The following is a 14,233-nucleotide window of genomic DNA, read 5'->3' on the forward strand; positions in this document are numbered from 1 at the left end:
GGGTTGTTTTTTTTTTTTTACTAAGATGAGTAGACAGCTAGCAAAGTAACACATACATTATAAATTTGGATGAGTCGTCGGAGACAGAGAAAACCTTTCTACGTAAGCTCTTGGTGCCACGGATGGTGTTGACCGAGGGGAACGCCCGGTGGCCGGTCAAGGGAGCCCCGACCGTGGAACCTTTTCGTGGTGCCCTGGGAGTCTGGGAGGCGAGGGGAAGCCTGGCGGCCTTCCTTCCGGACAGGTGCCTTCTCGGGGGCTCAGGTTTCGGAAGAGCGTTTGCGGAAATTTGGAGTCTGGAGACTGAACCTCTGGGAGTCGGGGTCCTCCCGGGGCCCGGTCCGCTCGGCCCGGTCCGCAGAGCCCCCCTCAGCTCACACCCCACTCAGTGCCCACCGCCTGCCCCGTCGCCTGCTGCCCGGGGGCTCCGGCGGCCCTGCGGGGAGGGGAGCCCCCTCAGCTCAGCTCCCATCTCCCACACAAGGTGGGTGATGGGCCTCTCCTGGGTCTCCCTGACCCCTCGCCCGGGCCACAGGGTGGCACGTGCGGTGTGCCAGTTGTGGAGACCAGAGCGGTTCTCCAAGGAGATGTGAGCTCTGCAGACGAGGTGAGACGTCAGCTGAGCAGCTGAGCCCAGACGCTGGAGCTGCCTGGCTTTGGACCCCGGTTCCGCCTGTGCCCTCGGCTGTGCGTCCTGGGCAAGTTCCTTAACCTTTCTGGGCCTCTGCAGAGGCCTCCCCGAGGCTCGGTCCTGCGCCTTCACTGTGGTCCTTCTCCAGAAACAGGAGCGGGGGACAGGGGGTGGGGGGCTCTTCCCGGAATACCACTTAGCACGGACGCTACAGAACGTGAAAACCGCTCCTGCTCCCCGACCCGTCAATCTCTCTTCTGGGACTTCATTCCCAGGAAATGACCAGGAATACCCACAGAGCACTGCTGGCCAGTGTAGGCTGCAGCCGCGATGCAAACGACGTAGGCAATTAACGCGGGGCTTTGGAGCCAGGCAGCCTGGGCCGGAATCCTCCCTCCGCCGCTGCTCAGCTGTGTGACCTTGGGCGAGCTACTTAGCCTCTCTGAACCTCCGAGTCGTCCCCTGTAACATAGGGTTCGCTCAGCGCCGGACGGAACCGGCTTACGTGTCCGACAGCAGAGGAATGGCCAAGGTCACCGCTGGCCTTGCCTGTGAGGAATCGGGGCAGACACTGAAACTGATGTGGAAGGATTTGCATGATGGGGAAAGGGCACCCACGGTCCGGGAGGTGAATAAATCAGGACACAGAGGAGTGTATGTAACGAGACCTCCGATCAAAGAGACTCGCGAGGGACGGGATCGAGGGGCTGCCTACCGACCCGAACCCGACAGGAGTCCCCTGGGGGGGGGGGCCCTGGGGGGTGTTTCCACTCTCCCTTACGCCTCCCTGCGCTGGTGGGTGGAGGAGGGAGGAAGCAGCCGCTAACATCAGAGCACGAGGAAATGACAGAGGCGGCCCCGCGGCCTGATCTGAGTGCGCTGGCTCGGGGCTCACGGCCACTGCCAGCCAGGGCTCACCCCCGTCTCTGTCCGGGACCCTCCATCTGTACTAACAGGCCCCTGTCCCCAGAGCGACCTCCCTGCCACGGGGCCCGCGGGTCCTGGATCGCCCTGTGAGGGGCAGGCTGTGAAGAAGGACACCTGCCCGGGGCCGGCAGACGAAGCTTTCCTTTGGTTCTGGAAGCCGTTGGTTGGTTTCTCGTAAATGCCCCGGGGGCACCCCAAAAGGAGAGAATGTGGGCATTTTGTACCACTCCCTTGTCACCCCCAGCTGCCCAGAGCAGCTCTCCGGTGGCAGTCCCAGAGAGATGTGCCCTCGCGGTCGACCCCACAGGCAGAGCCAGTGGGATCGCAGCCCTGCCCACCTCCTTCCCTCCCGGGGGGACTTTCCCGCCATCACGGTCCTGCTCAGCCCTGCTGCTTCTCGGATCAGAAAACGCCCGCTTGCTGGGCATCACGGGGGGATGTGGCCTCCTGCGGTCGTCACTTAGGGGCCGGGGCTGCGTTTCCAGGGCGCTAGGAGCAGGGTGCAATCAAGAACCAGGGTCCTAAAAGCGCAGACCTTGGCCACACACACGAAGTCGAGGGGACCACACTGGGTTCTCCAGGCAAATTTCAAGCTGTTGGTAAACACGCTTTCACTTCTCTCTTGAGGACCTACTACGTGCTGGGTGTCTTCCACGTTTGGTCACATGTTGCAGCGTGAGAATAGAGGCGACAAGATCCCTACACACAGCCGGAATCCCACGTCCCCGCGCGGTGGACACCAGTCTCCGGCCCCTGGAGCCTTCCCCACGCCCACCGTGGCCCTCCGCACAGAGGTCTGGGGAAACGAAGGTGGACCGGGGCCCTCCTCTGTCCACTGTCCCTGGGCCCCAGAGCCGAGAGCCTCCCAAGGACCCCTCCCCATCGCTCATTCTGCTCCAGCCCTTTCCCACGTCCACCGGGCACGCACCCCGCGTTCTCGTCTTCGTCCCAGCTGCTCCCTCTGGCTGCAAGGCTCTTCCCAAACGTCCCTCAAGTCTTCACTCAGGTCACCTCCTCTGTGAGGCCCACCCTGATTGCTCAACGGAAAACAGCAACTCTGCCCCTCTTCCTCCCTTCCTGTCTGGCACCTTCTAGCACATGGTAAGATGTACCTGTCCTGTCCGGTGTTTCCCGCCCGTCCCCCGTTTACCAGAACGCGATCTCCATGAGAACAAGGGTGTCCGTCGTGCTCACGGATGCGTCTCAGGCACCCAGAACCGCCGCCTGAGCGTGGCAGCTGCCCGAGAAATGTTGCTGTACAAACCCCGAGGTTAGAAACGTGCGCAGGACCCACACGAGCCGGTGGTGGCAGAGGTGGGATTTGAACCCAGACCTCCAAGCATCAAAGCCCAAGCCTGGGGCATCCATGAGGCAGAGTGTAATTACATAATTATTTCGTGGGCTCTCCCAGGTAAACTGAGGCACGCCAAACACGTGCCAAGGTGGCAAGAACCCATCCCACCGGGGCCTCTTGTGAGATGCTGTGGGCGCCTGGCACCGTGCCCACCCAGGGACGGACATGACTGGTCTCTGTGAATCGCCATCCTCCTTCTTGGTCCTCTGTGGCCCTGTGGGTGGACACATGACCCGGTTCTGGCCAATGAGCCATATTAGAAGTCTTTGGGAGAGCCTCAGGGAAAGGGTTCTCCCTGATCAAAGAAGGGAGAATCATGTGAGCAGGGAGGCCTCTGCCTGTGTCTATCCCTCTTCCCGAGTTGGATACTATCCTGTGAGGATGTGATGCTTGGAGCTACAGCAGCCACCTTGAGACCATGAGGAGAGGCACCTCTGCCATGCACAGGATGCGGGGGGGGGGTGGGGAGCGAGGGGAAGTGGGGGTGGGGCAGTGAAGAAACCTGCGTCTTTAATGACCCTGTTGAGCTGTTAAGTAACCCAACTCTGGGGAAAGGGGCCACTTCCAGGCTTTACGTTAAGACGATAAACATCCGAGGCGCCTGGGTGGCTCAGTCGGTTAAGTGTCCGACTTCGGCTCAGGTCATGATCTCACAGTTTGTGGCTTCGAGCCCCGCATCGGGCTCTCCACTCAGCACAGAGTCTGCTTTAGATCCTCTGTCCCCCTCCCTCTCTGCCCCTGCCCTGCCCTGCTCTCTCTCTCTCTCTCTCTCAAAACTAAATAAGCGTTAAAAACCAGATGATAAGTATCCATGTTGTTTAAGACACTAGGAGTTGGGTATTCATTTTTATTCATCCCAAAGTGCCCTCAGTGACTCAGAGGCTTTGCGCTTTCAGACAATCAGAGGCCGTGTAACCTTCACGCTTAAACAAACACGGTTCTTTCCAGCCTGCAGGCAACTTCAGCCGCCCCACGTCGTTCTGAGCAGGTGAAGCAGAGATGCCCCCACCACCAAGGGCAGGGGCCCCGCTGGGCACGGCCGCCCGGCACGGCGTGAGGCTCTGTGGCTGCCTGCGCATATGGGCAGCGGTCTCGAAAGGGGGCCCGCGTGCCCACGGGTGCCCCCCCCCCGTGCCACCCCCACAGCAAGCGCTGGGAGCGGCCGCGGCGCACAGAGGCGTGTCCCAGGTGCCCGCCAGCACCACCCGCCTGCGGCCCGTGTCGAAGGGGCCGCGGCTTTTCCAGGGCCGCTCACGGAGGACAAAGTGATCTGTCCCCCGTGACGCTGTGGGAGGGCAGGGGCTCCCCTCCTCCCAACCCCCCCAGGTCAAACCAGGACTCCGTTCTGATGCTTTTTATCGCGTTCCTAAGGCCTGTGCTTACGGACCATCCTTGGAAACACGGCGGCCACTTCCCCCGTCTTTTAAAGTCAGCATCGAAAAAGAGCATTTTAATGGATTTTGCTTTTCGGACACAGCAAATTGATCTTTTGGAAAGTAGAGAGAATTAACCCAGACAAATCCCTGGGAAGCTCTGATGAAAAGGAGAAGCTTCGGGCGAGGGGGGGTGGGCACTCTCCATCCGGGGGTGGGGCACCGACCACAGAAGGGGTGGGGGCATGGTCCGCAGCGGGGGAGCCGCGTCACAGGCAGAGGTGGTGTCCCCAGGACGCTGCAGGGTCGCCGTTCTCACACGCCCACACGGCGCTGCCCCGTCCTTTCCCAGAAAACACCACTTATAGACTGTGCCCCTCTGACAGGCAGGCCAGGGTCACCCTCAGACCGAGGGTCCCAGGACGCTCCCACCCCTGCCAGAGATGGTGTCGCCCCAGAGGTCCCTGGGTGGGGGCCACTGGGGGCGCTCGGGTCTTCCCTGGGCCACTGGCCCCCACAGGGCCCCGAGTCTCCCACAGCATTCTGCCCGGCACCCTGCCCGGGACTCATCAGAGGCCACCATCCAGCCCTGGACGGGCTCCCACATCTCCAGGCCCCAGCCGCCCCCTCGAGTGACGGTCTCGGGTCCCTCGCAGGGCCGCTGGCACAGGGGGGAGCCTGGGCCCCCAGCCCCATCCCCCTCCGGCCCTGCAGCACCCCGCAGTCAAACCGCCGACCTGTGCCCCACACCGTGTGCACCTGCCCCTGCCGCCTGGGTTGGCCTGACGGGCTCCTCCTCACTCCAAGTCAGAGCCCAAACACCACCTCCTCTGCGAAGCCCTCCCTGGAAGCTTCCAGACCCTTCCTCGCCCCCCACCCCCAGACCTTAGTTTAGCGGGTGTATTTATGTCCTCACAAGACCTCACCCGTCTCAGCAGGGACAAAGAACAGAGACCAGAGATGCTCACCTTTACAGACAAAGCACTTGATGTGGAAATACTTGTTCTGGACCCTCAGCACCTCTCCCTTGCACACATTTCCACACGTGTTGCACAGGATGGCCGTGCTGGGCGACTTCTCCAGGGGGCTGTGAGCAGCCTGGGGCTCCGACACTGCCGGGGGAAGAAAGGCCACGTTAAAGGGTGGGACACACCAGGCGCAGGTGAGTAAACCAGTGACTGCGTTCGCGCCCCCCCCCCCCCCGACAGCTCAAGCCCCATAGGGCATCAGGGCACAGGCCCATCTTCTTTCCTGGGGGACCAGAGAGAATCAGATAACTTGAGGCCATCTGGTCAACCCCAGTGAGCGGCTCCTGTCTCTGGCGCCCCACACGTGGGCCATCCATCCCCCATCACTGTGTGCGCGCCTGCCGTGGTGGGGAGATCTCGACCCCGTCCCAAAGGGTGTCCTGGTCTCTTGCTGCGTTGACCGGCAGGGCCTCAGAAGCAGCCCCCTCCCCCCGCCCAGTGAGCCGGGCATCCCGTCTACAGCCGGGAGACCCACAGTCCTCTCTTCTGCGACAGCAATAACCACGGTCCTCCTTGGAGCACGCTTCAAAGTCCCTCTGTGTCCCGGGGACGTGAACCTGAGTACTGGTGCGGCCCTCCTTCGAGCCAGCCACGGCCTGGGGTGTTTGTGGAGGTGTAGAAACCCACCGAGGGGCAGGTCGGGGTGGATGGTCAAAGGGCCCGGCTCTGGGGCTCTTGGGGTCTGGGGGGGCCACATGCTCCTCTCCCACATCCTCCAAAAGCACCTGTGGAGGTCAGCGGACAGGACACAGGGGCCCACAGCAGGCCAGCCCCTTAAGGAGCCCCAGCCTGGCGGTGAAGACAGCCCAAGGGGCAGAGCTGATGCCGGGGGAGGCCCAGGGGCTGGGGACCAGCAGAGTCGCTTGAAACACAGGGAGGAGCCGGCCGATGGCAGAGCTGGAGGCTGGCACGGAGGCCTGCTGGGCAGAGAGCATGGCCCACACGGGGACCTGAGCCAGCTGGATCCTTCCGACTCAGGACCAACCCGAGAAAGCCAAACCTGCTTCTCTGACCAGCCGTGTGGTCACCCCTTTCAGCGGACTTCCCGGCCTCCTGGCCTCCCAGCCTCCCCGGCCTCCCAGCCTCCATCAGACCCACCCCAGCCTCTTTCCTCCTCTGGGAAGCCCCCCCACTGCTCTGCCCGCCTCTGGGGCTCTGGCAAACGCAAGTGAGGGGGGACGACCCCCCGCTCCAGCCAATGCTGGGGAGACAGCTTTGACTTTCTCATTTGGGGGTCTTTGCTAATTTTCACATCTTCTTTTTATTTATTTTATTTATTTTTATGTTTATTTATTTTTGAGACAGAGAGAGACAGAGCATGAACAGGGGAGGGTCAGAGAGAGAGGGAGACGCAGAATCCGAAACAGGCTCCAGGCTCCGAGCCGTCAGCCCAGAGCCCGACGCGGGGCTCGAACTCACAAACTGCGAGATCATGACCTGAGCCGAAGTTGGACGCCCCACCGACTGAGCCCCCCAGGCACCCCTCTTTTCACATCTTCTAACGCCACCCTCCTTTCTTGGTCTGGACAGGGTGCAGGTGGTGTACCTGGGGCAGGAAGCCTGCAGGAGAAAGCCCAGGTGGGCTGAGGGGTGCAGGGTGGCCGAGGAAGGACCTGCCACACTTCGTTGGAGCACTAAGCTACTTGTACCCACGCACACCCACGAACACGGTTGTCTAACGCCAGCTTTGAGCGAGCACCACACCTCGGGGTCTCCTCGTAAACATCAAGGAGGTCACGCCAGACAGAGAAGGACATTTCTCCATCCAATTCCCCCCCTACCCCTTGCCCCCCCGCATCCCGGCGGCCCCCCATGCACCAGGGTGGGGTTCCTCTCTGCTGCGGTCCCCGCCCGAGGTGGGGACATTGCGTGGGTGGCACAGAGGGGGAGCGGGCCATGCTGGGGACAGCAGGCTGTCTGAGGGGGAGAAGGCTGTGAACACCCCGAGGGTAGCGGGGTTCCGGCTATCTGGGGACGAGAAGCAGGTGCAGGAAAGGAGGGGAGCGTCATGGGAAGTAATTTGGCGTCTCTCTGGGCCGGGAGTCAGCGCCTGCCTTGTGTCTCCAGAGGGATCCAAACAGCAGACTGCGGGCGCGGAGCCCGGCGGGGCCCCTCGAGTTCTGCTGCCCCCCTGCAGCCACAGCGACCCTCCCCGCTCTAGCTGAAGTGCCAACACTGGGCTCTCCCTGTGATTCTCCTTCCTGCAGAACAAGTACAGAAACTGTCTCATCTACGACTTGATAAAATTAGCGGAAGAAGGCAGGGGGCGGGATTTGAATTTAAGACTCGAAATTCAAGACTGGGCTTCAAGTTAAGACTCCCCTTGCGGGATGAGCCGCTGGAATCCGGGTTTGAAGCCGGTGAATGGCCCGGCGGGCCATGGAGTCACCCTGTCCTCCTCCGAGGCTCCATGGAGACTGTGCAGGGGCGGTGGGGGCGGGGGGGGTGGGCGGTGCAGGGAGGACTGAGATCCTCGACACTGGACACTGTTATCTTCTCATCTGTCAGGCATACAAAGGACAACAGCCGATCGTCTGTCCGTGAGCAGACAAGCAAGTTTTTATACTGCTGGGATCTGGCTCAAGGCCAGCGAGGGAAGGTCACTGTCAGAGTCCCGGGGGGGGGGGGGGGGGGGGAGTGCAGGCCGTGGGGGCAGATGGCCTGGGCGCAGCCCCAGCCTCACCTCCTACGTGCTGTGACCTGGAACGCCCAGCCTTCCACGCAGCTGTCCCTCCGCCCGGCTGCCTCGTTCAATCACCTGCCCCAGAGCGTTGCTAGGATGTGGGCTGGGTGCACAATAGCTATTGTCATTTTCCAGAACACACGGCCTGACACCCTCAGTTGCCTGGCTCCTGGAGATATATCTGACCTGCGGGCAGAGCTGCTTTAAGACACGCTTTGCTGAGGGGACCCGACCCTGCCCACGGAGGAGGGGACCCTCTAAAGCCTCCTGGGACCTCCGGGGCGGTGAGAGCGGTGCTGCTGCCCTCTGGTGGCGGGAAGAAGACACTGCGCCACGGAGACAGCCGTGGGCCTCGTGCACCGGTGTTCCCTCCGGCCGGGCACCTGCCCGGATCCCACCCGTGAATCCTGCAGATCTGTGGCGTGGGCCCTCTGACCCCCCGAGACGGACTCACCCCTTGCGCCTCCTGCACATGCCCACTTGTGCAAGAAACCCCCGTACGCAGACCACGCCGGGGTATGTGTCCTCGGTGAGCTGTTGTCCCTGATGCTGCTGAGGGAGCTGAGGCCCGGAGAGATGGCCCAGGCCCAGCGCGTGACGACACCCAGGGTTTTCTCCACTCGGCCCCGGGACAGGGATGGGCTGTTCTGGCCAGCCCTGGTGTCCGGGGTGTGGGTAGTACATTAAAAAAAAGAGAATTCTCGAGAAACTAGCTACCAAGCCTCAAAAAGACAGGAAGAATCCTACACGCACGTTACCAAGAGAACACGCCCGCTACGGGGCTGTAGGATCCCACGCACAGGGCATTCTGGAAAAGGCAAAACCATGGAAACAGGAAACAAAGATCAGCGGTCGCCAGGGCGTGGGGGCGGGAGGGGTGAACGGGCACACAGAGGGCGTTTACGGCCACGAGACCCCCGTGGGGACACCTGTCACGGCACACTCGTCCCGCCCGGAGTCACCCCAGCGGAAACTTCAGCTCATTCTACGGCAAGCACACCCCACCACCGCAAGATGCAAACCCCGGCGGAAAGTTCCGGGTGTGGCGTCCATGGGAACCCCGCTGTCTGTTCGGTGTTGCTGTGGACGGACGGCCACTCTAGGAGACGACGTCAGGGAAAATTTTTAAACGAAAAGGAGAGAGAGAGAGAGAGAGAGAGAGAGAGAGAGAGAGAGAGAGAGAGAACGGCCACGCCGGAGCCCTAACCACACGCACAGCGGGCGCTTCGCACTACAGACCCCCAGCCGTGATCATCACGTAAAACATAAACACGAGTGGCACGAATCGATCCCACAAAGGGCTGTGGCCATTTAATCCCCCTGTGCTAGTGAAATCCCGGCACCGGGGGGCCTCGCAGGGAACAGGAATTACTACAGGCACCACCACTGCGTAACGCCCGCGGTCACAGGGGAGGGACGCGGCCAGCGCGCCCTGACCGGGGGCCGGCCCCGCAGCCCCCGCGATGCCCGGCAGCCCCTCCAGGCTGCGACCGTGCTCTCTCCCCAGGAGAAGCCGTGTGCTGCTGGAGCTGTGACATCCGGGGGCGGCCACGTGACCTTGGAGAGCTGACCGGATCCCAAGAAGCCTCAGTTTTCACATCTATAAATTGGAGCTCGGTCTCCTGAGGAATTGTTTTAGGCTCCATTAAAGTCGAGGAAGCCCCTGGTGCAAGGCTGGCCTGGTGGTCCCCAGGTCCCCAGATCTCAGGGGCCTCCCCGCAGCTGGGGGTGGGGACGGGGAGGAGGCTGCCAGGAGGGAGACCGGAAGCTCCCAGAGGGCCATGCCTCAGCTCACATCACACGCCAGCCTCGTCTGTAGATGTCCCCAGATTTGCCTCCACGCTCCAGTCACCTCGTGATGTGGCGGGGTAGACGACGGAGGGGGTGGGGGGGCCGGAGAGCCGTACTGACGCGAGCTATGCCCCTCCCTGGCCCTGACACCTTGGGCAGGTCACATGCCCTCCGAAGCCTGTTTCCACCTCCGCGATGGGGATAGGCATTCCCAGATGGGGGACCCCGATGCATCTCCCACTTCCCAGACCGCGAGGCACCTGCCGTTCGTGATCCTCGGGACATTTCCAGCCGTTTCTTCCGTTTTCTCATGTTGGTGCTGGTGTTCTGTTCCTTCCCCGAGGGTCCAGTTCGTGCTGGAGCCCGAGCTGGCTGTGCCTGGCGGGGCCAAAGACCCACAGTCCCTGGTCATCCGGTGCAGGGTTTGCTCCAGACGGACACGCACCTCGGTACAGGACGTGGGACCCTGTGCGCTCCGGTTCCGACTGGACCCCACGGCCCCGCCAGCCGTGATGGCTTCGCTGTGCTCTCCCCTCTGCTGTTTGCATCCTGCAAACCACCGGCCGGGGTTCCAAACTGCGTGACTGTGTTCTAATATCGACTAGCCTCATAAACCATGCCTGCACACCCACTCCTGAGACTCCGATATACCCAGGGTGGGTCCCAGGCACACAGGGGGCATGGACCTGTGTGCAATCAAGGAGAACTTCCGGGAGGAGGTGACACGAGGTAGGCGGGTGCCTTCTGGGTCCTCAGCAAGGGCACGTCACCGTGCTCATTTCCATCACAGTCCCGACCGCGCTGGGTGGCCCCCGCCCGTCGGCCTGTGTGCCCGCCTCCCCCCGCGTGGAAGGCCCCCAGGGCCAGGGGCCAAGTCTGGGAAGTGTGTGTCCCTTGGGCCCGGTTTGGGGGAGATGGCTCTCACACGCCCCACGTGGCCATAAGCATCCCTGTGGCTCGCGCACCCCTCCGCCACGCGTGTTTCTTGGCGCTGGTTTTCTAAGTACAGAGTTAGTGACGCCCCCACCCCCGTGCCCCGGAGGGTCTGCCTGCCCTGCCCTCAGAACGCTGTTTTACAGGCTGTGCCTCAGGTCAGGAGTAGGTCCCGCTCTCTCTCGCCGCCCTCCCCAGTGCCGCGTGTCGGAAAATCACTTCAAATCACACGGGAGCACTCCCTTCGCTAACCTACTTACGGGCCGACTGCTAATTATAATCACGGAGCTGGCCGAGGCCGTCGGCAGCCTGGGCCCGGCAAGCAGGCTCCCCAGACGGGCCAGAGGGGCGATCCTGTCTGACCCTTCCAGGAAGTCATTCATCCAGTCCTCCACCAGCGCCAGCGAAGACGCTGCGGGTACCTGCTCCCTGCCGAGCTCGGGGCTGGGCCGGGGCCCCGGCAGTTCCCGCCCCCAGCGGTCTGCACTCCAGGGCACAGAGTTGGGGGACAGAAACACCCCACCCAGAAGATCGTTGCACCAGACGCCTGAACTCCCGTAGCAGCCACCCGCAGGCCCGTTTCGATACCCACACCATCGGACCGCAGGGACCCCTGTCCCCCTGGGGATGCCACCTCGTGGGAAGCTGTTGCCTCCACCCCCCGGGAGTGGAGTGACCTGGCCCTCAGCCGGTTCCCCACAGATGTGGCCTCTGGTTTCTCTGTGGGGCTGAGTGCGCCCACACGAGCCCTTGACCTGCCCCACGACCAGACTGCACTCGGCCGGCAGCGATCAGCTCTGCTTGGCCGGGTTCTAGGACGGGGACGTGGGCTCAGCACAAACATTCGCGGGCAGAACTGAGCATGTGAAAGTGCTGTACACTCCCGGCCAACTTCTGCCCGACACCATGACGTCTGGGGGCAGAGCCACCGGGGGTCCCCTGGGCCCCGCTCAGGGCCGGGGACACGGCGGTAAGTGTCTGCTGGGTGGCTGAGCCAAACCTCCTCTCCTGTTCACCCCACTGCGCTGAACGTCCCCTTCACCCTCGGGGGCCCCGCACCCAGCCCAGCGCCTGGCACCTGCTAGGCATTCGAGAAATAGGACGAATCGACACACACCACACTGAACTGCAACATTTTGGGACAGGTGCCCGTCTCCACCTGCACGCCGCGTGCCTGGGCATCCGGCGATGTGACCGCCCCTCCTTCTGGAGGTCTGGACGCTCACCCCTCCGAGCAGTTCCTGGAGGCAGATGCCCGTCCCACAAAGCTCTTCTCCAGTGTGGTTTTACCACATCTCCCACTAAGTGTCGGGGTGGGAGACCCCTCCCCTGGAACACGGGTGGACATCTGGGGACGTCCTCGGCCAACAATGTGATGGAAACAACTCCATGTGGCTTCCAGGCCAGATCATCACGCCACAAACTTGCTTTTAAGGACACGCATTCTTGGAGCCCAGAGGCCACGCTGTGAGGAAGCACGACCACCCCAAATACAGAGGGATCGCACGCAGCACGCACGTGAAGCTGTTCTGGCCGCCAGCCACGTGGGCCACCAGCCACGTGGGCCACCAGCCACGTGAACCATGACGCCTCCAGGGGCTCCGTCATCCCCAGCTCTCGGGTCACCCCCAGTCTTTACGTCTTCCCAGGAGAAACCACAGACATCGTGGGGAGGACAGAAAATGCCCCTGCCGTGCCCTTTCTGGATTTCCAACCCTCGGAACCCGTGAATGTCCCAGAATGCATGTTCGGTGCTAAAGATTTGGGGCGGCGTGTTATTCGGCCACAGAAAACCACAGCCAGACCCCCAGAATCCCCTGCCAAGTCCCGACATGGCGTGCCTCCCCCCTCTGCACACAGCCGGCCTGAGGCTCACTCCAGACCTCTCCAGACACAGGAACGTCCCTCCCTCCACGGCCCAAGTCCCACGAGGATGTGCTGGCTGCTTTGATTCAGGGAAGGAAATGCCCAAAGTCTGGCATGACCTTGTCTGGAGTCCTTCCTGCCACCCTGGGGTAGACACTCTTGTGCCCTTCTGGCAGAGCGAGAAACCAAGCTCAGAGAGGTAAGCTAACCAGCCCAAGGCCACACAGCCAGGAGGGGTGGAGTCAAGATTCAATCCCCGGTCTGCCCTCCTGACAACCTACCCTGGCTCCAAAGTCCCAAGTGTCTCGGGAGGTCCCCATTTGGACCTGGTGGGAGACTGTCCCCTTGAGCCCACGGGCTCACAGCAAGGGGACAGCCCGGACAACAGAGCCCCCAGGACAAACTCCGGCAAGGTGGCAGGACCAGGGAAGGCGGCCTTGAGCACCAGCAAGGTCAGGTCCTTTGCTCGGGTCCCTGACCTGCTCAATACCCTGCCCACAGCCCATAGGACCCATGTCCCCGAGGGACCCCCACGCCTCCACGCCCCGTGCCCACCTGGTTCCCTGACTTCTCCCCCACTGCTTGCTGACCCCAGACCCTTTCCCAAAGTTGTCCTCGACGGTCCCAGCACCAGCCCCGGCCCCCGCCACACCGTCTCCTGGGAGTGTGGCTCCTGCCCCTTCACCTGCGAAGACGACTGACCTCTCAGGCCTCCTCTGTACCCACAACGCGCTCACGGGGAGCCCGCGTGCTGAGCCCCACGCCCTGGCGGGCGCTCTGGGCACTGGCTCCTCTCGATGCCACAGCAGAGAGGTCCCCCTGGGCCACCGACTGCCACCTGGAACAAGCGACATCTCCTCTCCAAAACGGCCAGTGAACCTCTGGCCGCCTCTGCTGGAGACCCCACTGGGGGCTCCGGTCTCTCTCCAGGGCCCCCTAAAGGCCAGCACGGGGCTGGGGGAACAGAGGACCCAGTTCACCTCAGACCGCCTGGGTCACGCTCCCCGTCCAGGAGGCGTGGGTGTGGGTGTGAATCCTGGGCCACCCGCCGGACGTGGGCCCCTTGCTCCCAGGGCACTGCTGCGGGCCCTTTGGGTAGGTGGGGGGAGCTGCACAGGGTCAACCCCGCCAGACCCAGGGAGGCCAGGGGTCAGAGATCACTCTCCATCGGAGTGACAGCAGCTCGGCGTCTGGATCCCGGCGGACGGAGCTCAGACCCCCGCTGCCCCGTGGTTCTTCCTGCCCGGAGATGGGAGCACATTCCCACAAAGTCACTCTCAGCCACACACAGCCTGGGGGGGGGGGGGGGGACACCGGGCAGCCCCACGGAGCCTGGAATGAGTGAGCCTCATACTTGATGGGGGGAGGGAAGAAAAGCCAGCCCAGTCTCCCTCCCTCCCTGCAGAGTGTGTGTGGTCAAAAGGGGGGGTCCCAGGGGCCACAGAAAAAGACTGTCTGTGACAGCTGAATTGTGTCCCCCCAGATTCATACGTTGACCCCCTAGCCCCCAGCGCCTCAGAACATGACCTGACTTGGAGGCAAGGTCTTTACACAAGTGGTCAAGCTGAAGTGAGATCATCGGGTGGGTCCTGCTCCAACACGACTGTCCTTATGCACAGTGGACATCAGGACACAGAGGGGACCACG

General features: G+C 62.6%; 1 protein-coding gene across 27 annotated transcripts in view; it reads right to left on the minus strand.

The window, feature by feature from the left end:
• Window positions 1-14,233, minus strand: part of ABLIM2 (actin binding LIM protein family member 2) — a 141,422-nt gene that overhangs the window by 96,679 nt on the left and 30,510 nt on the right. For all 27 annotated transcript variants that reach the window (XR_007149736.1, XM_047847320.1, XM_047847317.1 and 24 more), the window contains exon 2: window positions 5,254-5,397. Coding sequence is in view for 26 of the 27 variants with exons in the window: in XM_047847320.1 (XP_047703276.1) it covers window positions 5,254-5,397 (144 nt within the window). In the remaining variant the exon portion in view is untranslated. The remainder of the gene's footprint in view (window positions 1-5,253; window positions 5,398-14,233) is intronic.

This window comes from Prionailurus viverrinus, unplaced genomic scaffold (genome assembly GCF_022837055.1).
Source record: "Prionailurus viverrinus isolate Anna unplaced genomic scaffold, UM_Priviv_1.0 scaffold_45, whole genome shotgun sequence".
NCBI lineage: Eukaryota > Metazoa > Chordata > Mammalia > Carnivora > Felidae > Prionailurus > Prionailurus viverrinus.